Here is a 24,763-nt window from a genome sequence, read left to right as displayed (position 1 = left end):
AGTTAATTCAACTTCAGATAAAGGAATTTTAAAGGTGAAAAGGACAGTTAAACTTCAGATGAAGAAATAATAACAAAAGAAGACAGTAAATCCTCAGAGATCTGTAGAGGGAACAACGGTGATAGTGCTTTATTTTTTAATTGGAAGGAGGCATTTAAAAGAGAGAGAGAGAGTTGGGAGAAGAAAAACAAAATGCCCATCATATTTAAGTTCCCACCTTACAGACTAAGAGGCACATATTATAACTCATCAATGACTATAATTTTACCCATCTATAATCAACCAAATCAATACTGCCAATAAAATTCAGAACCTGCCAGCAATATTGTGATAATAATAATAATAATAATAATAATAATAATAATAATAATAATAAAATTTTATTTATATCCCGCCCTCCCCAGCCGAAGCCGGGCTCAGGGCGGCTAACAACAATCAAATAATCAAACAATCAAATAAACCAACATTCTAAAAATATTTCATTATAAAAATTAATTAAAATCAAGTTGAAGGCAACCATTAAGCAAAACTCTGTGCAGGTTGCCAGAGGAGGGAGTCAGGCTGCGCCCTGACCAAAGGCCTGGTGGAACAACTCTGTCTTGCAGGCCCTGCGGAAAGATGTCAGGTCCCGCAGGGCCCTAGTCTCTTGTGACAGAGCGTTCCACCAGATTGGAGCCGCAGCCGAGAAGGCCCTGGCTCTAGTTGAGGCCAGCCTAACCTCTCTGAGGCCTGGGACCTTCAGGATGTTTTTATTTGCAGACCGTAGGTTTCTTTGTGGGGCATACCAGGAGAGGCGGTCCCGTAGGTACGAGGGTCCTAAGCCGTATAGGGCTTTAAAGGTTAAAACCAGCACCTTAAACCTGATCCTGTACTCCACCGGGAGCCAGTGCAGCTGGTATAGTACCGGATGAATGTGGTCTCGCAGCGAAGACCCCATAAGGAGTCTCGCTGCGGCATTCTGCACCCGCTGGAGTTTCTGGGTCAGTCTCAAGGGCAGCCCCACGTAGAGCGAGTTACAATAATCCAGTCTGGAGGTGACCGTCGCATGGATCACAGTGGCTAGGTCAGGGCGAGAGAGATAAGGGGCCAACTGCTTAGCTTGGCGGAGATGAAAAAATGCCGCCTTTGTTATTGCTGTAATCTGCGCCTCCATAGAGAGGGAGGTTTTGCACACAAATCTTAAGACAATACCTCTATTGTGCTGTAGTAACTGTAGAATCCTCTCATAGCTAGAATATTCTAAGGGGAAACTCAATTATCTGAGTGTCCAAAGAAGCCAAACTGACACCATCCATGCACAAAGAAACACCTCTAAAAGCAGGGGGAGGGCGGGCATAAAACCCATTCACAAAGAGTAAGCATGTTTGGTGGACAGAGAATGCTGACTGACATGTTGCAGAAGCAGAGAAAAGAAAAAACGGGAGACGGAGAATGGAATGGACTATCCTGACATAAGGAATGGCTGACTGACTGGAACCTTGAACAGGAGCCCTGAAATATTTTATTGTTAACCCCACTTCTTATTTCTCCTTCCCCATAGGTGTCAGTACTATTCACCCATGGGACTTTATGTGTCTCAGACTGGACCACTTTCCAGGGGTTAAAGCTTTATATCTGTTTCCTCTGACAGGGAAAGGATTTACCTTTTAAATGAATTGGCCTGGATTTTTGTTCATGCTATCATAATTTCCACCCCTTTCTTCTTAGATCTATAAAGTCTGGCTTATGTGGAATCTCTTACTCTAGCAAATGCCATCCGTTGTTAAAACAAGTTGTGTACTGAATAAAACATGACTCTGTGGAGTGGGTTACATGACCGTGCATTTTGAGGGGTTGTTATTCCTTCCTTCCTGCCTTCCTTCCTTCCTTCCCTTCCTATGCCATTGAATAACTTGAGCAAGGGTCATTTTTCATAAATGTTTTGCACCAAAAATGTAGCACAGTGTCACTGAATCTATCATGCCAAGCATCTTTGTTTACAGATGTCACAGACTCTCCTGGGAGGTTCGGTACAGGCTCTAAATATCTAGAATGCCCCTGGAAAACTGACGCTTACATCTGATTAATGTGGAAGATGGTCCTAAGAGAACTGCAGTAATGTACCATATCTTTGGAGGGGAGAAAGAGTTTGTAACACTGCGCCTACTTTTTCTTCTCTTTTGCAAGTTTATAGCCCCGACTGCTACAGATCATTTCAAGCTTTTCCAGTGGGGTGGAGCCACAACAATAGGCTCTCTGCTGTAGTGTCCCTAGTGGCGGCATTGGTGTCACCTCCTCGTCCCTCAGCCTCTTGGTCAACCTCAGCAACACCACTGCTGGAAAACTCTTGCTGTAGCTCTGTTCCACTTTGCAAGCCACTCCCTCGTTCTCTACTAGAGATACCAGGGATTGAATGTGGGGCTTGAGTTGCAGTGCCTTCTTCTAATGAAACAGAGAGCTGAGATACATAGAGATTACAAAGAGCAGCCCACACCACTAACAATGAAAAGAAACACACACACACACATTTAAGTCTACTATAATAGTGATATAGTCAACATTCACCTAATGCACACATTGCACTCAGTAAATCTTACCTGAAGTAGAAATCTTACCCGAGTAAACTTGAGGTTCTCATTTGGAGCACAACTAGGATCTAATGGCAGAGCAGGTGTCAAATGAAGGCAAGACAAATGAATGGAGGCAGTCCTCATTTCCTTAAAGATAAAAACTTTGCAGAGGACGCCCTCCCCACCTTTCCAGAAATCCAGCTGGTAGCACCCTGGGGTTTTTGTGAAACAAAGGCACCCAGGCAGGCAATTTGTGGGCAATTTGTAGAATGAAAGAAAGGGCAATTGGAAGCACTCCTGCGCCACCTTGGAAGTGTAGTAAGCACAACCTTGCAGCCCATCCTTGAGAACGTACTCTGGCTTTTAGTAATTTTGAATGCACTTACTTTTCACATTAATTGCTGGAGAATGGTACAAAAAAAAATGGGGGATTTTTTTTCAGCACAGCACTAGATTCAAATTCCAGCCTGTAGGAACGCCTGAGGATTTGTTGTAGTGGGGTATTTGCTAGCTGTACCACTGGGGCTCGGAGCATGGGTGTGCTGCAGTTGTCTTACATGTTGTGCATGTGGTGAAGTAGGGGTGTGCTGGGGGGTATGCCGCCATCATTGTGAGTTCATTGGTTACCTGTGTAGGGCAGCATATGGGCATGGGCACAGTCCCTGGTGGGTGGGAGCTGGAGGTATTTCCAAGGATGCTGTGTGTCATTTTAAAGTCCTTTTTTGGGGTGTATTTTCTAGTTGTGTGTACTCCCTGCCCCCACTTCCTGCCCAGGTAGAGCACACAATGGATATAACAGGCATTCTGCTGATGTAGCTGTGGCATATCTCCAACCCTGACATGATGCGAGTATAGGATTGCTCTGCCCATTTCATTGTTATGAGCGCACAGAAGGATTAGCGGTTCATTTCCATTTTAAATACTTACAAACATGCCTACCAAGTGGGGCAAACATGTTGAACAAGATCCCAAGGCTCAGGATTACAGGGATCTAACAGCAGCCAATACAAAGCAATGTCAGCATGGCACAGAGGCAGGAGGTCCACTTAGAATATCTTTGTCAAGAGCTATGATGAATCTATAAGCAGTGTGATGCTAATACACAGCATGATTCCCTTCCTGGTGTTCATTATCTCTATCCTTATAAGCATGCACTTCAAAAGGCTGTTTCCTGAAGAAAATACCATTTTAATTCCAATGTTTATGATTATGATGACTTCTTATTGCTCTTCAACTTATCTTTCAACCTGTGGTTTGTTGTTTAAGACCACTGGATACAATCTACGCATCTTCCAGTGAAATTATGGCACTCTGTTGTGAGAATTATGCTCAGTGTTCTTTCAATAAATCACATTTGCTCTTTATTAATTTCTATCACACCTTTCAAGCCACATAGGGCCCCCAAGACAGCAAAGAGAAACATTAAATTCAGTACTAATTAATCTGCTTTTTTATTTTTTTAATTAAAGAAATACAGCTAGATACTTTATCATGGGTGTGACTAAGCCATTAATTTGTTCATGATCTTCATTGTGAGAAGGCTTGCAGGAAATTCAGTGATAAAAAAAAACCTTGCTGGTTTAAAAGTTAAGGGTATCTCCTTTTGGCTTGAGCTCTACAGAGCTGGGGAAAGTTGAAGCTGATGCCTTAAGAGACATGCCTTCTGATCAGTCTATGTCAAAAATTGTGCTTGCTTACAACTTAACTCCATGCACCCACACTTCCCCTTGCTCTTTGAGGCCGAAATCCAGATAAAGAGGATGAAATGTCTGAGATTATGAAGACATCCTACTTAAACACTGCTGTTGAGATAATGTCCCCCCACCATACCTGGTCACCAGACCAGCTTAAGGGATGCAGGGCAGGCCACATGACACACACAGCTTTGTTCTCCAACACTCACCACCACTTACTCACCAGTCTATCCTGGTACCTACTCCCTGCCCAACTGTACAAATCCTGCAATGTCATAGTTAGGCTGCCACCAGTGTGCATCAAGTGAGCAGATGTCTGTTTTAATACTTGACTTGGGTCAACTGACTCTCTGCCTGCTTGTTTAGTCTTGGTCTGTCTCAGTGATGATGTCTGCGATACATTGGGAGGAGACTAGGTGAAACAGAAACACAGGCCAGGTTGGCAGCAAGCCAGCATTTCTGTCATTGGGATGTTGGCTAAGGACAATGAGAATTCTGGGATGGGGTGGGCGGCTCAGGGGAACAGCCAGAGAGGGGAAGCCAGGAAGAATAACCTATGAGGTTGCCACCACAGACCCACAACATCCACCACCTGAGTTGGACACCTCACCCCCAATTGTATGTGCTGCATGTATTTCCTGCATGGGAAAAGTGCTTTTCAGGATGAAAACTGAAACTCACAAATATCTAGTTCCTCTATTCAAAGTCCACTTAGGTGATTTTGGCTACTTACTTTGAAAGGTGGCCCCACTGGCTCTGGTTTGCTAAGAGATTCTGTCCATGTGTCCCTGGGAAGGAACATAAGAACTCAGCATCCATAGTGACCCCCATCCTGGAAAGGACAATGCACAAACAAGGTGCAATAAACAAGAGATCATTAGTCCTTTTTGTTATTTCATAAAAATGCAAGTTATGTTTCTAAGAGGTTCCAACATCAGTAAGACTAGTAGGTATTCAAGCAATATAACATTGGTGGCCCTATAGTTCAACAGGTAAGTAAGTGTCCCTGTTGCCAACAGGAATGATGCTGTTTGGCTTCTCTGCAGGTTCCAATTCAACTTTTTCCTGGTGGGGATCACCATTTGTTGGATTTCTAGAACTTAGCTATGAGGGCCCCCACTCACTCAGGAACAAGAATTTGAGCCATCTAGAGCAATCCCAGGTGGTGATATGGGTTGGGGATTGAGGTTGCTCCCAGCCTAGCCTCATTGCTTCTATCTCCTCCAGAAGCTCAGGGTGGATCACTTCTTCACCCAGCTGAGAAGCTCTCTTGGGAACTAAGCCCCTCACCCCAAAGTATATTCAGCCATATCAGAGGGAAGTCAGGTTCTGGTCAAGGATTTAGTGGAGTGGAGGGATGATTGGCCGGTCCTTTAATTAGGGCAACCAGCCTCCTTTCCCTTGCCCAATGGTCTCTAGGAGACTACTTGGCCACTGGATGTCCTTTTCTCTATCAGTCTGACCTCCCCAGCATCTTGTTTTCCCCTCCATTTCATTCCCATCTCACCCAAGTTTATCACAGCCCTGCTCACATACCTTTCACTTGTAGTGCCACTTCTCGATAGTGTCCTGGCCCAGTGGTAAATGAAGCCTCCAGCACCAGACCAATCAGCTAGGAAGGCTGTGGGAGTGGTGATGATGGCACTTGTGGTGGAGTAGCCTAGTTAGTCCTCCACAAATGCCAACAACAATAAGGGTATTATCAAGGTGTCCCATACAAGAGTCATCTGTGTTCCTATGGAGATGAAGTAGTCAAAACTTTGGGTCATCTCTTCTTAGAATGTAATTTTCAGAGGAGTGTAATAGATTACTTGGTCCCCTTATGAGGAAACATCCTAGAACGACACTGGAATTATACCTAGAATATTTTTTGGCTCATACAAATACATTAATAACAGACTTAATGGCCAAGTTCCTCTTCTCTGCTCAAAAGTCTCATACTCTCATTTTAATTGCAATTTGTATATTACTTTTTATCTTTTGTATCATAAAATATTATAAAAATGTGTGTATTTTATTCTTTGCATTATATTGTACAGTGGTACCTCGGGTTAAGAACTTAATTCGTTCTGGAGGTCTGTTCTTAACCTGAAACTGTTCTTAACCTGAAGCACCACTTTAGCTAATGGGGCTTCCTGCTGCCGCTGCACAATTTCTGTTCTCATCCTGAAGCAAAGTTCTTAACCTGAGGTAATATTTCTGGGTTAGCGGAGTCTATTTCTGAAGCATATGTAACCTGAAGAATATGTAACCCGAGGTACCACTGTATTTTAAATAATAATATGTTTTAATGCTCATGTTTTCATTCCTTGTATGCTCTGTTTTTTGGAGGGAGGGGATCTATGACTGTACAATAAGATATTTTGATTAGCAAATCTTTGCATGGAGATATAGAAATTCTACTAAATTTTTACAATTTAAATTTTGCAGTAATGTCACGGTTGCTTGTCTAGTCAACAGTAAGTCTTACTGGGTAATATCCAACATTAATCACACTCAGAATAGACTGATTGATTTCAATATGTTTACCCAGAGTATGACTGAGTTGGATATCACCCATTAAGGTAAGTGACACTCACTCTAGCTAAGAGAATACCAGATTGCAGTCTAAATATTTATCAGTCCTGCTTTAATAGGTCTACAAACAGAGAAAACAGAAAAAACAGATGCAAGCAGGGTATCGTTGGCCTCGGAACCTTCTTGTAATAACCATTATCTGATCCCTGAGCCTTAAAATTTTGGATACAGAAGCTGTCATTAGGCAATAAATGTCCTTGTAGTTAATTTGTGTTGTGGATTGATGTTATTTGAGTCTTCTGCACTACAAAGAGACCTTTTGCTGGCCTACTTCATTCCTAAAAACAATGACTAGCTGTTTGTAGGAGGTGAGATTAGTTTGCTGTAGATTCATCCTATTTCACTTTTTGCTGACCAAGCTTTATGTTAGATAGACCTTCAAACTGCCATGATTTGCATAAGTGAAAATCAAACAGCAAACAGAGGTTTTAAGTGCCTTTAACCAAGAACAGGAACAAAAGTTTATCTGCAAATTTCATACCATATAATATGATGAACCTTTGCTTTGCTAACTTCACAGAACTCCACAGAACTGGAAGAAAAAAAATCTATTCTCAAAAGACTGCAGTCCTGAAATTGTTTCCTCTGTATTGCTATTTGCTCTGATCACCTGCTCATTCATGAGAGCCCCTATTCAGTTCCACAGAGGGACCCAATGTTCACACACAAAGGAAAAACTATGGGGTTCCCCTTCCAACTAAAGTAATGGGGAGCCATTTGGGGTAGGGAGTCCTAGATTTCCATACTTAGAATAAGTTACTTTTAATATTGAAGGCTGACTTGAGACTGGAACAGGATAAGTAGGTTGAAGTTCAGATAGAGATTATTTTGTTATAAAATAAGGGCTTCCAATGCTTCCATCCCCCAAACAAACATCTGGAAAGGGATGTGTGAAGGTCTGGAGTATGTGTAGCTAAGCTTTTGTCTACCATTTCTTGCGGAGTTACAGCTTCCATCATCACTGACCATTGGCCACGTTGACTGGGCCTTATAGGAGATGGACTGACTCCAACCAGTGCTGGTCCAGGCTATTTTGCATCACAGGCAGGGCTAACTACTTTCACATGCAATGTCCCCAGAAAAAATGGCTAACTTCAATTTTCAAAAACTTGTAGAAAAAACTTGAAACTGCTAAATTTATTTTAAATTGCAAGAATAAGTAATCTGTATAAAACTGTGCCCCTTGGGGGTCAGTACTGCAGCCCTCTGAGGTTTGCACCCCAAGTGGCTCCCTAATTGACCTAATAATAGCACTGGCCCTGACTCCCTGTTCTAGAGTGGGATGGGGCCATTGGTATGATCTCATTGCACCTTTGCACACAAAAAGCCCTTTTGTGCAATTAATTCATGAAGGGGCTACAGACCGCTTGATTTCTTTAGACCCTGCCCCAGGCCTTCTCTTGGTTCAACTGCCATCAATATTCTGTAAGCTTGCAGGTTCCTGTTGGCAGTTTAGAAACAAAAACAAAAACCATTGTCATTTAAGTCACAAACTCATGTACTTCTGCATGCCTCGGGCATCACGAGTATGTTGAAGCTACTAAATTATTTTTGGATGGCCCCATTTCACTTTCAAACTGATAGGCACTCAACAACATGAGTTTGCAGTTAGAGGGAATGATATATGTCTTAATGGAAGTGGTTGCAATATGGAGCAATATGTCTGGGGTGAGAGGACTTGTGCCTCAGCTTTTTTGCAATAATGGTATTCAGTTGAAAAAGAAGAGTAAAGGATTTTGCATATGGCCTACACAGATAGAACAAAATGGTTTTTTGTTTTGGCAGTGGCTACATGACCCTTGGGGTACATTCCAACTCTACAATGATTCCATGATTCTATCTGCTGAGGGCAGGTGTCAGCAACAGAATGTTCACAACAGTCCACATCTGTGAGTTAGGTGAATAATTAGTTTGACATAAGCTGTCACACATGGGGTGGGAGGGGGGAAGGATATGAGAAACAGCGGGTGACAGAGGCACGAAAATGGAGAAGGACTACCCAAAAAGAAATGGCGCTGAAGCAAAATCTCACATAGGATCCATGTACAAGCAAGTGGACAGACAAGTGAAACTGGAGCACTCTTGGCAAGGGAGTTAAGAAACCATAGGCTTGTTTGTCTGAACAAGCACTGAAAAAGGGAGCAGAAACCAGCGTAGCTTCTTCTGTTTCCACTTTTTCTCTTTTTCTTCTTGGATAGTGCATGCATTTTCCCATTAGGGAGATCTCCACTTTGTAAGGGAAGCCTCCCTGAGCACAAAACGCGGCAAATAAAATGTGAAGTTGCAGTAATATTACATGCCCAGAACGTTTGTGATAAACATATTGCTAAAGATTTTTTTTTAAAAATGATAGCCTCAAACTTATTTAAACAGAAGGAAACCAGTTGGAGCCACAGCGGAAACACGAGCTTACAAGGGGGGGGTACTGAAAAGGGATACTGAAAAAGATAGGGAAAGGCTAGGAATAAAAATTCTTTGCACAACAGAAGATACTGGAGAGATACCCATACCTAAAATATCTTTTTTTCTGCTGAAGAGCTTTGTAAAAAAAAAAAAAAAAAAGATTTAGAACTAAAGCCACTTGGATGTTTCCTGCTCGGATGCCACCAATTCTCTTGCTGTTCTTCTTTCCAGAATGCCCTTGCTGTGATGATGAGGTGCCACAGGTAAAAGCTTTCCTCAAGTCCCACCTCTTTCTTGAATATTGTTAATGCAACCCCTTAATCTTCATCAACTACTGACACTGCTTAATTGCTTTTCCAAATGTGCACCCATTATCCTTTAATCTGTCTTTCTCCCCTCAACTACCTCTGCTGCCCCCACCCCACACAACACTTAAACTGTAAGTTCCTCAAGATCAGGCACCCCCAAACTCGGCCCTCCAGATGTTTTTGGGACTACAGTTCCCATCATCCCTGACTACTGGTCCTGTTAGCTAGGGATGATGGGAGTTGTAGTCCCAAAACATCTGGAAGGCCAAGTTTGCGGGTGCCTGCTCAAGATGGAGGTTGTCTTTTTACTAATGTTGTATGAGGGTAAGTTGATAGCCCTTAATAAATGACAATAATAACAAAAACAATTAACAGCTTGGAACCAGGTTATCTTCTCCCAAACCTTAAGATCCTTTTCAGAGGCTTAAGGTGCTTCACTGAAAAGAAGTGAGGAAGGCAAACACCAGGAAATTGTAATAGGAATAGTGTTACTTATTCACACAGTAACTGGAGTCAGTCAGAACAGTAAAATAGTTAAATTTGGATATGGAACAAATGATTCAGGGACATTAAAGTTCCAAACAGTCCCAAAATAATATTTCTAAACTGAGTAACTGTATAACTGAATAGCAGGGTTCTATTTAATTATTGGATTAAAATTATGAACATGACAACCGATGGACTCCCTAAAATTTGCCTCAGGGAACATTTATAGATTACTTGGTCTGAGGTGCCTACTTGGATTTAGGAAATCACTCAGATTCATTTGCATGAACTCTCACTAGTATGCTTTGCTGGACTTGAACTGTTGGCAGAAATAAACAGAGTTTAAAAGGAGAACAACAGACATGTTTATCTAACAAGATCTATCTCTACTGGTGGAAGTAAAAATAGCACCATGGTACAGGCTGTTTATGTTTAAGCGTGCACTGGAGAATTACTTGATATAACTTCCAAAGTTGTTTGTAAGAAGAGCTTTCACTTTATGAAGACTGCAGCAATTTCTTTCTACAGCACTGGATGAGTGTTAACTTCTTATCTGATACAAACTAAGGTTCTGTACTGGTGAGAATATAGCTGTGGGTGGGTGGGAACCTATTTGTTCAAATAGCCCATCAATTAAAACATTGGGCTAAACTTTCTTTAGCCTGTTTCGAATTATTATGTAAACTGGACAAACCAGCAGAAATTGGATTAAATTCCAGCAAGTTATCTGTATTGTAGCTATATATGTGCTGCCTGCCATTAAATATAACAAGAATTAATTAATAAGAATGTTTGTAAGATGGGCTACAGTGGTACCTCTGGTTACAAACTTAATTCGTTCTGGAGGTGCATTCTTAAGCTGAAAGCATTCTTATCCTGAGGCATGCTTTCGTTAATGGGGTTTCCCGCTGCGCGCGTGCCTCTGGCATGCGATTTCCGTCTGCATCCTGGGGCAAAGTTCGCAACCAGGAGCAGCTGCTTCTGGGTTAGCGGAGCTTGTAACCTGAAGTGTTTGTAACCAGAAGCGTTCGTAACCAGAGGTACCACTGTATTGATTTCTATGTGATTTTATTCTGTTTTCACCAGTATGATAGACAATTGATTCATAGCTTTTTCCAGTTCTATTTGAATTTGCATAGCTTCATCTGTAATTTTGTATGGCTTATGGCTAAAAAATTAATTTATTCTGATTTTGATATATACTGTTGGGCTCTAAAATGGTTTTAACTTGCTAGAAAAGAGACCATGGGATAACGGTGAGAAGCTCAGTGAAAATGGCAGGATGGTGTGCTGCAACAGTAAATATGCAAATTCTGTGGCAGGAATTTCTAGGAAAGAAACTATGTATAATTCATCAAATATTATAATGACATTATATAAATCTATGCTACACCTACATCTGGTACAAACATTTGCTCTGTCTCAAAAAAGAAAAGAAAAAGACATGTCGATCGGGAGAAGACAGTAAAAATGATGAGTGAAGAAGCATTTTTCCTGCAAAGCAAGGCATTTTGCTTGAAAAAGGAACAAATAAGCAAGAAAATAACAGAAAGTTATTCAGTTGTGAATGTTGTGGAGGTAGTGAACAGAAAAAGGTAATTATTCTCTCTCAAAGCACTAGAACTCAGAGTTATCCAATGAAATTAACTAGCTGTTTATTCAGGGCAAACAAAGAGTGCTAGTACAACTCCATGTAATACATAATTGATTGAAGGAATTCATTGGTACCAAGCATTGTGATAGCTACAAGTTTAGGTGGCTTCTAAAAGGGGGCTTCTAAATACATGGAGGATATTAACTGTGAGAAGGAAAAAATGGTTAAGAGCATATGTACTTGGGACTGCTTAACCTGGATTAGTTATACTTGGTAGCCAACGCATGGCATGAGTGCGCTCAGTAAAATAGACAAAACCACTTGAAGACATAGAAATGCTATATGTACTGTGGAATGCACTAGTGTGGCATTGCTTTATATTTAGATACAGCTTGCAGTGGCACAATTGCTAATTTGGTGGGCCACCAGTGAGTGAGACCTTAAAAACACTGATATACTCACATTACTGATAGTTCTAGAAAGGTAGATTAATTCTCTCTTTTTAAGTGCATGCTTATAAGCAAAGAGATTTTAATTTACGGTGCTGATTATCGACATGTAACTGACAGTTATTGTGGTTTAATTGCTGGAGAGTACACAATACAGTGGTACCTTGGGTTAAGAACTTAATTCATTCTGGAGGTCCGTTCTTAACCTGAAACTGTTCTTAACCTGAGGTACCACTTTAGCTAATGGGGCCTCCAGCTGCCGCCGTTGTGTGATTTCTGTTCTCATCCTGAAGCAAAGTTCTTAACCTGAGGTACTATTTCTGGGTTAGCAGAGTCTGTAACCTGAAGTGTCTGTAACCTGAAGCGTCTGTAACCCGAGGTACCACTGTATCTGTAATCCTCAAGAAGCAACATAGTCAAAGGCGACTGAGGAATCTGAAGCGACTCCGTGTAATTCATGTTTTGCATGCCCCACAACCAAAGAAAACTAGGTTAGTGCTTCCAGTCATTATTAGAGTGTTTTCCCTTTTTTACGAGGCTGCTTTTAAGCTCTCCTTCCTCTTGATTAATATTTTAATGTTAATGTGGCAAATTAGCAGTAAAGCAACCAGTAGCTGTAGCTGTTTCTGGAGCAGGAGAAGCATGTGTTTATTTACAAAACTGGCAGCAACCAGCAGCTACTGAGGTCCCAGCACCTCAGGAAAACTCACATGCGCTAACCATGTGCTCTTGGGTAGGTGGGCCCCCTTGCTATATGACATGCAGATGACACAGGGAAGGGGCCACTCACTCACCTGCAAAAGTGGGCAAGTGGTGGTAGCAAGGAATGGCTACGGCTGTCTCCAATTGCTCACCTACCCTCTCCTTCTGAGAGCCATGGATGCAAGGATTTAGTTTGCTCTACCACTGAAAGGGAGAGCACAGATAAATACACAGTAGGAAACATGGTAGGAAAGTTTCTCCTGCTTCTGCTTGCTTGACTTCTCTTTCTAGGTGGTGCTATGGCAGAAGAACTGAGCCTAGAGAGCTCTATATGCTGTGACCTCCTCTTGCTTACTTGCCCTTGATCTCTAGTCTGGGGCCTCAAGTCTGTTCAGAGAAAGAACGCAAGATGCAGCTGCCATCTTACTCTCTTTCTTTGGACGGCACAGGAAAGAAGACTGGGACCAAACCCAAACACCTAGGTGCCCAGAGGAAGTGGATACATGTGCAGGGAGGCAGAGGCAACAAAAGCCTGGGGAGCTGGGCAATGGTGACTGAGCTGAGCAAGCTGAATCCTTCCTCATGTGTCAGAGAAAGGAAAGAGGTGGTGGCTTCTGCTGTCAAGAGTGGCATAATTTGCTCTTGCTTTCTTGCTCACTCTGGGTGGCCCCATTGGGCCCAATTTGAGCTGCAGAGCATAGCAGTGCTAACACCTCCTCCCCTTGGGGAAGAGCGGTCGCTTGGTGGTGGCGCATTTGCTTTGTATGCAGAAGGTCCCAGGTTCAATCCCTGGCATCTCCAGGGGAGCTGGGAAAGGTTTCTGTCCGAACCCATGGGGAGTGCTGCTGCCGGCTCATGTAGAGGGTACTGGGGTAGAAGTAACACTGGTCTCACTCTGCATATAAGGCAGCTTCCTATAGGTCCCCCTGCCTGGACACACACACACTCCAGGTGCAGGTGGCAGTTGCTTGTGAAAGCAGGCGAGTGCTTGATCCAAGGAAGTGTCACTGCATGGGTAGAACTGGCCGAAGGGACAATGCACTGTGCATGTTCTGCATGCAGAAGGCAAGAATCTCCAGGCTGCGTGGGGACCCCCGAATCATGCTGCCAGCCAGTATTGACCCAATGATCTCGGCATACTGCCAGTTTACTGCCTCTTTTGGGTGGCGTTGGGTCCCACTAGGAGGCTTCCAGTGTGAGGAGGCGAGCAAGAAGCCTCAGCTGATGCGGGGTGTGTGTGTTTTTTTTTTGGGGGGGGGGGAAGACCACCACTTGCCCCTGTGCTGGCTCACCCTCCCTCCTCTGGGCAGCGCAATGGGGAGGAGTGGACTCCCCAATTCCCAGCCTCCCAGCGGGGGAGAAGCGAGCCAGCGGGAGGTTGACTGAGGCAGCTGCTCCTGGCAAGGGGCAGCCGGCCGCCCTTTCCCCGCTCGCACACCTGCTCTCCCTCGCCACCGCGCTGCCCCAGGAGAGAAAGCGCGTGACCTGCCAACTTTGCCCGCTCGCTTAAGATGCGGTTGCGGTTGACAAGGTCTCCCGGCGCGAACCTGGAACCAGCCCTGTTTATGGACACGAGTTCTGCTTGTGTGTGTAGCGTGTGGTGTTCCTTTCCCAGCAGCTTTTGCCCAGGGCCGCTTTTCCGCCCGTGGTAGTGAAGAAAGACACCTATTACTCTCTATGCGTTAAGGGGTGTTAAGGGCAGCGTGGGGCCCCCGTTCCACAAGTCTCTTCTGATTGGTTCAACCCTCCAATCCGAGCTCAGCACTCCGGAGCTCCTATTGGCTCAAACCCCCATCCTTCCGTCTAAGGCCTGCCTTAATAGATATATATATATATAATTTAACTGTCATCTCTCTCTCGGCCCCCCCTTTTCCTCACGCCCCCTCTTGTCCTCCTCCCCCCTCCCTCTCTCTTTTTTAAAAAAACCCTGTTTGGGTTATGGGGGTGTCGCTGAGGGAAGGGGAAAGGAGCGCGAGCCGGTTTCCCACACAACCGAAAGCCACGAGCTCCTGAGTTTTTGTGCGAGCGCGCGCGCGAGAGAGTGCCTGTGCGCGCGCAGGAGGGAGGGAGCGAGAGAAGCGGCTCAAGCGAGAGCAACTCCTGACTGAAGAGAGAGTCTAGCCCGGCAGCGCGCCACAGACAAGACTCGTAAACGGGGAGAGAATGAGAGCGCGAAAGCAGCAGCAGCAGCAGCACCGCCACAGCCACGACCAGCAGCAGCTCTCCTCAGCTCAGGCAGCCGCTCGACACCAGCTGCAGCAGCAGGCGCACGACTAGAGGCAGGGGAGAGGAGGGGAGGGGAAAAGGAAGGAAAAAGGCGGGGAGTGGAGGCTGAAGGGGCCACAGAGGCAAATTCCCTGAATTATCCCCCTCCTCCTCCTCCTCTTCTCTCTCTCCCGCTCCCTGGCTCGCTCAGCCACCTACCCGCTCAGCCACCTCGCTCGCTCCTCCTCGTCAGCCTCGCTCCCCCCCTCCCTCCGCTGCTTCACTCACTCATTCCCGTCCCCCCTCCTTTCTCTCTCTCCCTCCTTCCCCCCTCTCTCTCACTCTCTCTCTCTCCTCCGTCTCACTTTCTCCCCCCTCCTCCTCCTCCCCTACCTCTCTTCTCTCCCCTTGTTTTCTCTTTCTCCCCCCTCCCACCCCACCCCACCCCCCTTTCTTCCCCTCTTTTCCCTTTTTTAATTTTCTTTTCCCTTTTCCCCCTTCTCTCTCTTTTACCTCAGCTTCTGCTTGCTGGCACTGCACTGCAGCTGCTCCTTCAGCCACTCGTCCTGCCTGGCTTCCCACCCCCCCACCCCTTTCCTCCCCTCCCCACCCACCCATTTCACCGGTGCCAGATAAACAAACCCTCCTCCTCCTCTTCCTCCAGCCCCCACCCCCCCAAAAAAACCCCATCCTTTTGGGGAAAGGGGGTGTTGGACTTGCCAGATTAGCTCGAGCTTTTAAAAGGAGGACAAGAAGAAGCCCGAAAGAAGCGGGACGAGCCCCCCCTTCCTTCCTCCTCCCCCCTCCCTGCTCCCCCCCCACCCCGAAGGGAGAAGCCAGTTATCCTTCTCGCGGCGGCAGCAAACATGATGGCGGCAGCTCCCATCCAGCAGAACGGGACCCACACTGGGGTGCCCATAGACCTGGACCCGCCGGACTCTCGGAAAAGACCACTTGAAGCTCCCCCCGAAGCCGGCAGCACCAAAAGGACCAACACGGGCGGTGGGTATTCGCCCCCCCCCTCCACCACCACCTCCTCCTCCTCCTTCCCCTCCTCCTCTTCCTCCTCCCAAATTCCCCACCCACCTTCCCCTTTCCTACCTGCCTCCTCGCCTCACCTCGCCCTCCTTTCCCTTTCCCCAAACATTCCTTATTTCTCTAATGTTATCATTCATCAAAATGGCGCCGCTTTCCGAGCATCTAGCAGCCCCGTTTTATTTTAATTTCGCATATTCGTCCTGACTTGGGGTCGCGGTGGGGTGGAGGGGAGGGCTGTTCAGCCTCGACCCACCGGGCTGTACCAAGCCCAGGGCTGCTTCTTTCGCCTGCTTCTTTCTCTCTCTTTCTCCCCCCCCCCCGCCCCCCTAACCAGCGCACGCCTTTGAACAATTGGGAGAAACTAAATGAATAAATGGCGGATGAAAAGAAGCACTTTCACTCCCCCCATCCCCTCTTAAGCCCCCCCTCTCGTGAGTCGCCAGGTAGATTTTTTTTTTCCTCCCACCCACCCAATACAACAAAAATCTTGCCGATTTCCTGGCACCACTTTCTGTTACGGTGGAAAATGTTGCAAAGATTTGTTCTTCCTGGGGTTGGGTCACGGTGATGGGATGTGTGCGCGCGTGTGTGTGTGTCAGAGAGAGGTTTGCGGAGGGAGGGCGGGAGTTGCCTGTCTTGGTGCGGTGACTTGTTAGTTAACATCCTGCTCTTCCTGGATGAGATGAGTTATAACGGGACCAGCATCTCCTCTATTCATTTGCACTGGAGTCTTCATAACAATGCACCGAGGCAGAGGTGAATTTATTCATCCAACATTAACAAACAGCAGAAGTAGATAGCTCGTGTATTTAACTGTTTGTATAATGTCTTTGCGGGGTGGGGTGGGGGGCGCACCTGTACTAGCTGGGACATAGACTCTCAAAGAAAAGTAGGATGGCTCTGAACCTGCTCCTTTATAGAAGCAAAGTTCTGTAATGATACATTTTTAGGTTAAGCTGTGAAAAAGCAGATAGGGGTGTGTATTTGTGTTTTAATAAAGAGGGCTTAAATGTGTGTGTTGTTTTTACATGAGATCCTTTCAGAGCAGTTTCTTTAAGGTCCATAGAATTGATGTCATTCATTGGAGGAGCAGATTGTTCAGTTGTAAAGAAATATTTGATTCATTCCCCAGTTCTGGCTTTTTTCTTTCTTTCGTTTTGCTCTGATTTGGGCATTACATTGGGCATGACATAAGCAGTCACCTTTTAAAGTGTATGCATGACTCCAGGTTTTTTTAAAGGGGGAAATATTATTAATGTCCTTTGATTAAGAGATCATTGCCACTTGAGAAGCATTTAAAAATACATCTGGATTACTTAGGCAAATGGTTGCATCCACTTATATTGCCAAGTTTTTTTGTCAATAGCTAAAACTCTTTGAATAAAATCTCAAATTTTGGATTTAGTGGATAAAGCTGTGTGTTGTGGAGAGTACAGTGGTAATGGTGAACAAATGCCCTTTTAATGTTTTCTTTCCAGTTTGCAGCATTTTTAGGGAAAGTTGTAGTTCTTGACAAAATTCTTGTGTAAGGTATTTTCTTTCTTTCTGAAGAGTTATATCATACCTTAGTAACTATTTTACATTCAGAATTACAACTTGAATTGGGTCATTGCTTCTCATAGCACCACCAAATTAAGGACAATTCATTAGATTCTTCATTTTTTCACAGCGGATATGAAGGATAGTGCAACTGGTTACATATCTGTGCAGAATACCTGTACGTTAATACTATAATAGAAAGGCATATTTTTGTAGGTTTGAGGATGAATGAGATTTTAGGCAGCTAATTAACCTTCAATATCTCAATTTTTTCAGAGGACGGCCAATATTTTCTAAAGGTCCTCATACCTAGTTATGCGGCTGGATCTATAATTGGGAAGGGAGGACAGACAATTGTTCAGCTGCAGAAAGAGACTGGAGCTACCATCAAGCTCTCTAAATCCAAAGACTTTTATCCAGGTAGGTGCAAGCTTTAGAAGATTATTTGTTAAATCCCTAGGGTAATGTATCCACATTCTGTATAATTAAACAACATTAGCGTACCTGTAGAATTAAATAGTATTAGCATACCACTACAATAACTGGCATTCTTGAATAGTAAAATGCATTTTCACAAGCAATTCTAAGTAAATATATTGGTATTTGTTATTTTGCAATAAAGAAAAGATAGCTCGCTGTCTAAACCTGATTGTGGAAAAACTAAGAATCATTGCTATTATGCATGTGTGTTCTACACAGTTCATCTTATTGCAAGAAATGTTTTTTTTTAAAAAAACAGGCTGTTTGACAGCTGGCATTACAGGTTTTGCTGAAGTTTTCAGACATTATGGCAATTAAGCTCATAAGTAAAAACACAGGTTCTCCTTGTAGAATAGGCCATTTACCTTAAATCCATTACGTACTTTGGTTCTGCTTCATTGCTTTGTTCATACATCTTAACATGAAATAAATTCCAAGTGCTGCTCTTCAGATGTTTCTTTGATTTTGTATATTTTTCACAATTGTGATATATAACGGAAACCTATTGCGAAAGAATACAAATAATTTTGTTTGGAAATTTAGACTCTAAGAATATTGTACACATAAGTACTATAAGATTGAATTATAAAATATACATACTGAAGGCTGTATAATTCATATATGGTGTTTTATTATCATTTTTGAATGCATAATGTTGATAAAGATTTCTAAACTGGTGTGGAGGTATTTACTGTAAATTAAAAGCAACATTTCTTTATATAGACCAGTAATGAAGCATTATTGATAAAAGAAACATTGTCAATAAAGGAAGTGTTCTGATAGTCATTTGATTTTTCTTAACTCTAGCACTGGTGGCTTTCCATTAAGATGGCCTGTTTTCTTTTTTCTTGTAATGAAAAGAAAAATTCTTTATATTTGGCACTGGCTCACAGATATGATTGAATCTTGTAAACTAGTTAGAAAGACTGTCATGAGTAAAACAAGAGTGTTTCATTTTCTACTGTCTTAAATTCCGAAGTGGATCATTGTTGTTTGATACAAAGGTTGTTATTCTCTTGTGATAGTTGTGGTACAGAGGCAGAGAGTGTATGTGTTCAAAGACTTATATGAAAAATTCCATTCAAGATGCAGTATATAGCAATGCGTTATTTTTTATGAATGGTGTCTTTTTCATGAAATAGTATTTAAAATGTTGATGAAAAAGCTTGTATATTTTTAAAAAGTGAAAGCCGGTATATAGATGACATAATCGATATGGACATAAAATTGTGACAGTTTTGGATTGTAGCTATAATGGCAAATTGAGTTTGGAGACAATAGATGAATAAATTACAGATGTGTTTGTGATATTCATAAGAGTAGCCAATGTGAGATGACAGTGCAGAAGAATTTGTGTTTGATCATCAATGCAAATTCTAAATCATAACCTTTGATTTAGCTATATAGTATTAAGCAAGATTGGAATCTTTTGTTTGCTACATTAACAGGAGTCCTTTACCTTAATTAAAATCAATATTAAGTGTTGAATTTGGCGGATGCAAAGATTTTAATAGAAATTTCCTCTGAAGGTTAAAAAAAAAGACAAGGCATGATGAGGGGTTTACAGCCTTGTGTTAAGTGTTCCTGTGACGTAAACAGGTTCCCTCTGAAGAAATGCCAGCATGAGAGAGAGCTTGTACAGTTTGACTGTAACAGGTGTAAACCAATCCCTTGTTGTTGTTATTTACTAATCACTAATTTTGGTCCTGTGAGACCTCGTTTATATTTGAAACCACAGTGTTGATCAATTTTAGTGAATAAATAAATATGGGCATCCATAAACTACATAAACATGCTAATACATGTCACTCTTTAATGGTGCTAGTTAATGTTTCTGTTTAGAACTGAACATGAGCCTGACGCATAGTTTGAGCTCATGGATTCTCCAACCTACTGTAATTTGGGTTTCTTCCATTTATAAATCCTGAAGTCTTAATCTGAACTATGCTAACTTCTGATCATCCTTAAATTAGACTAGACACTGATCTTGTGTAGGTGTGAATTTTCGATTAGCGTTGTAAATATTGTATCCAACTAGAGTTTTGATCAATGTAATACTTAAAGGTATTAATTGTTCCATAGATGCCTGGCAGTTATACAGTTCAATGGCAACAGCTAGATTATAAAACTTTTTGTGCGTATCAATGATAGTTGCGTTTGTGAACTATATTCCATGTTAGTTTGTATTTAGCACAGAGTAAGTTTAGTTAATCTGATATGACCAGAAGTAACAAAATTAATTGCAGCTAGTTACATGAATCATACTATTGGCATACTTTGAAGAAAACCCCTCAGTGCTGCTGCCCTTTGATTAGTTTGGGATATTAGCAAGCATTTTCAAGTTAATCCAGGTTATCAAAACACTTTTCATCCAGAGTGTAAGTAAAATTGGCCAAATGCTCAGAATGAATATCCTTATTTGGGCACAAAACTGTTAAAAAACAGGTAAGCATTGTCTGTCTGTGCTTCTCTACTTATAATCTAATAACTAGAAAATAAGAATGTTTAAGGAAAGATAATACTGCAGAATTCTGATTTGGAATGTCCAGTAATTCTGCTTTGGAATTTCCAGTAATACTACTTGATAAAATAGGACAACTGCAGATAATAGTCTGCTGACTTTTTCTTGTTTGCTGTATGGTAGATAGATTTATTGTGTATTCTGTGTTTGAAATAAAATAAAAAAGCTGCTGTACATACATGTATGACTGGTAATTCTTTCCTTATGACATATGAAATCTGGGTGTATGCAACACACACTGAAAATATTTTCTTACTTAAAATCCCATTGATTTTATGACATTTTAAAGGAACTCAATTGTCTAAGAGGAAATGCACAGTTACTTTGTGAAATGATATTCTATATCACTTGCTTTTAGTATTTGACTGATATTAATAAAATCTGAGGAAGTGTTATGGAGAAGTTCAGTAAAACATGTTGAACAGGAATTTTATGAGTTATGACCTTGAAAATGTTACCCCCCCTTTTTAAAAAATGACCAAATGTACACCAGTATTTTCCTGAAGTTCATAATTTCAAAATAATAACCCCACAGGCAACATTTCAAAGGGTGTTCTCACAAAATGCTATGGACTTTGAGAAAGTAATGAGAGCGTAGAGGTAAATAGTTTTTTTGTTTAAGTTCAGCAGTCATTTCTCCGCTAAAAAAAATAGTTGTAATTTTAAATCTCTCCTTGTTAAATGATTGAGACTGCAATTCTATACTCACCCTGGAAAAAGTCCCATTGAACTCAATGGGATTTATTTCTGACTTCATATATAGGGTTACAGTGTAAGTGTGGTTGAAATTAAGATATGAATGTGAATAGCTGTGTGCAGTGTGGCTGTCCAGATGCTTGGAGATGTATTCCAGCAAGGATGTCATTCATGTAAATGGGTGACACATCTGTCCCATTACGTTTTAGCTTTCATGGTACATGTCATTCCCACCCTGCCCCACAAAATGTGTCCTTATTTTAGGATGCTTAAATATAGACATGTTGCTACAGGTTGTATTGCTACTACCATTTTTTACTCAGGAGGATTGTTTCTGAAGAAAGTAGTAATGCTGAGTATGTGATCATTGTGGTAATTGTGGTCACTGAGATAGATCTGGAAAGCTTAGTTCTCTTGGGTTTTTTAACTCTTAAATGCCCAAGCATTGAATACTAGCTGTTTGAAGGTATAATTCTCAGTTGTACAGCTGTCATTGATCTTGCAAAGTCTTCTTTAATGAGAAAAAACAAGTTAGGTTCTGATTTATTTATTTTTTAGTGTTCCGAATTAAGCTATAAATGGATGAGAATTCTGTATGACGTGGAGGTAGCTTTTTGTGTGTAATGTTATATTTTCTTTAATATGGGGAAAATATGCAGCATTTCCATTAAATATGCTTTCTGGGTGTTGGGGACTTTTAGTACTTTTGTGGTTTTTGTCCCTTGTTGATTTTGTGGTTGATCTTATGATTGTTGAATAAAACTTTAAAGAGAGTGGATTTGTTCTGAATTGAAATGCCTGTATTGATGTTTCTCTAACCCCACCCCGTCCCTTAAATAATAAAAAAATGATAGGCATTTAGTGTACAATCTTCAACATTAACAAACTGATCTATCAGTTTATGAATGTGTACTTTTCGCTAAGTGTATGTAGGATTTCAGCCTTAAAAATGGTGCTAGGAGAGGGAAAATAGTCACCTGATCTAGCACCCTACTGCAGGGCAGGATGGTGTACAATCACATCTCCCCTCCATTTGATCAATTCAGATGAGTTCCTGGAGGAAACTTCTTTCTAAACTAAAATATGGTGGTCATACATTCCAGCAAATCACTCACTGAGTGAATCTTAATGCAACCAGTGGAAAGGAATTCCGCTAGAAAGAGTTTTGGGATCAGATTGATGAGCATAGCCAGGAGACATCTACAAGTTGCCTATCTGTTTTGCAACTTTTACTTATCAGCATGCACAGTGGATTAGTTTTTTGAAAGGTTTATAGGCCAAATTTATTTGAGGATGACAGAACAATGTTAAAGAAGGAACTTGTTAATTTTTTTAAAATTATGGAATTCAGTTTACTTAGATACATTATTAATAGAGAATTATTTTTCTGTGTGCAATGTTTTTATATAGTTAATATTGGAGGGCATGTGGAGTTTTATAGAGGAACCAAGAAAGACGCATCCATTTCAGAAAGAATCCTTATTGCTTCATTTTAAACTGCTGCTTAGCTTTATAGTGATGGCGTGAAGGTAAAAAGCTCAATGCACTAGTAAAATAATCTGCACAATAAATATCTTTCAGACAGCATTTAAAAAATGAAATGCTATTTGGAATGGCAGTGAGGTTCCTAATACCTGATCATGGAAGTGAATTTGTTTTAGAAAGGAAATGAAGGTAATTTTAGATATCTTAATACAAACATAATTTTGGTGAACTTCCAGTTTAACAGAAGTCTTAAGTTGTCGCTTTACCTCTTTGCTCTTTCACTTATTTTAATAATTGATTTTTAAAAATTCTTTTAAAGTCCTGTCACCTCGTTTTGAAGGATAAAATTACTTTTGCCGAAAATGATTCAGAAAATTAATTTTCCGAACAATATAGGTTTTAAACAAATAACTATTTTGGTTTAAAAACGATCTTGCAAATTAGAAAAGAAAATGCTAATTCTTTAAATCAGATTGCAGATTTTGAAAGTTAAAATTGCTATGAAGTTTGGGGTTGATTGCTGCCTCATTTCCATCTTTGAACTTGGTTCTGGTTAAGTTCAACAACATCTGTAGAGATCCGACTAACAAACATTTCTGGGATTCATCTTTGCAGTTTTCAGCAGGTGCAGCTGGTGTTGCAGCCCTTCTCAAAAAGAGGTTAGTTTGTTTTTAATGTTTATTGTTAGTCCGGTGGGAAGGAATGACTTGGTAGAGACTTGAAGGTTGTCAGTTGTCCAGTGCTGGAATGCTGCAGGTAATTGGGCTAGACTGGTGGGAATTGTGACAGTGTGCTTCTCACGTTGCACTGCAGCTGCTGTTGATCTTAATTAATCTGACCCTCAGAGGCTGTAGTGTCATAGCATAAAAGGCAGTACATACTGGAAATTGAGAAGCTATTCTCATGATCTTTTTACTGAATGCTTTTTTTTAAGATTTAAAATGACTATTGGTTTTTATTCAATATTAACTGCATTGTAAAAGCAAGTGGATGAAAGGAGGAAATACAATATTTTAAATAAAATGTGCATTTTTTAGTCTGCCTTAGGTTCTTCAGTATAACCATACTTATACTGAAGACCTATTAAAACCAATAGGATCTACTCTGAAATATGTATCAAAACTTCCAGTATTGAATGAATGCTGAATATCAAATGTAGATTTGTATATTATTTCGGTAACATCATTTATCTTGTATTATGTTCTGTGTGACGTGTTACTTGTGTTTTGATATAAATTTTTAGGTAGTCTGGAAATTTTTGCTATACATCTACATGGTGTTTTAGGCTTCCTCATTACTTGAATACAACAGACGTTCACTTATGTTTGAGGGAAACGCTTTGAAAGGTTATGTACTTCATGCTGGGTACATGGAGGTGTTATGAATGTTTCAGTACCCATGTCTTTCATAGAAGAGATTAAAACATACCATCTAACTTTCCCATTTGAGAATATTGGGATTTCAAACTATGTAACTTTGGGTTTTTTGTTCTAAACTATAACTATTTAAGAGATTTGAAAACATTGAACCTTATTACTTTAAGATTCAGACTTTTGTTTTGTTTTACGTTTGTTTCGGTTAAGTAAATATGAATTGCCCTAAACTGGCTAGACTTTTACATTTGAGCAAAACTCTTCATACCTTATTTGGTATTGCAAACAATATTTTCTGAAAATACTGAAATTAAATGCTACTCAATTATTTCACGCAGAATACAAAGTTTGTTTATTTAGCTTTCCTTGATTTTGCATGTTAACTGCCAGTTTCATATGGCAGCTCATCTGAAGAAGTGTGCATGCACACAAAAGCTTATACCCAGAACAAACTTAGTTGGTCTCTAAGGTGCTACTGGACAATTTTTTATTTATTTTGACTGCGTCAGACCAACACGACTACCTACCTGAATATGGCAGCCCAGTTTGTCAGTGTACTTACTGGACACTATCTCTATGACACCAGTACATCTTTAGCATTCTTTCATCACTACTAGATTTCATCACTATTCAGTACATTTAAAGTCTACTTGTGTAGCTGATT

General features: G+C 41.4%; 1 protein-coding gene and 1 long non-coding RNA gene across 6 annotated transcripts in view; one reads left to right on the top strand and one right to left on the bottom strand.

Annotated features, from left to right (window-relative positions):
- Positions 1-8,180: 8,180 nt before the first annotated feature.
- LOC310766813 lies at positions 8,181-18,505 on the bottom strand. Its single transcript, XR_014550422.1, has 3 exons — positions 18,408-18,505; positions 10,270-10,336; positions 8,181-9,516 (listed from the first exon to the last, which is right to left on the bottom strand). It is a non-coding gene; the product is annotated as an uncharacterized lncRNA (long non-coding RNA).
- The window catches only part of NOVA1 (NOVA alternative splicing regulator 1), a 151,380-nt gene continuing 141,250 nt past the window's right edge, over positions 14,634-24,763 (top strand). Inside the window, exons 1-2 of one of the 5 annotated variants that reach the window (XM_083616107.1) lie at positions 14,634-15,969; positions 17,821-17,964. In XM_083616107.1, the coding sequence (XP_083472233.1) occupies positions 15,834-15,969; positions 17,821-17,964 (280 nt within the window). In that variant the 5' untranslated portion in view covers positions 14,634-15,833. Of the gene's footprint in view, positions 15,970-16,001; positions 16,762-17,820; positions 17,965-24,763 lie in introns of those variants that run through there. The other 4 variants (XM_083616109.1, XM_083616111.1, XM_083616108.1 and 1 more) reach the window with 4 other exon arrangements.

The sequence above is a fragment of the Podarcis filfolensis genome (assembly GCF_964270895.1).
Source record: "Podarcis filfolensis genome assembly, chromosome: 1".
Classification (NCBI taxonomy): Eukaryota; Metazoa; Chordata; class Lepidosauria; order Squamata; family Lacertidae; genus Podarcis; species Podarcis filfolensis.
The sequence above is the reverse complement of the archived record's forward strand: the minus strand, read 5'-3'. Positions and strand labels throughout refer to the sequence as shown.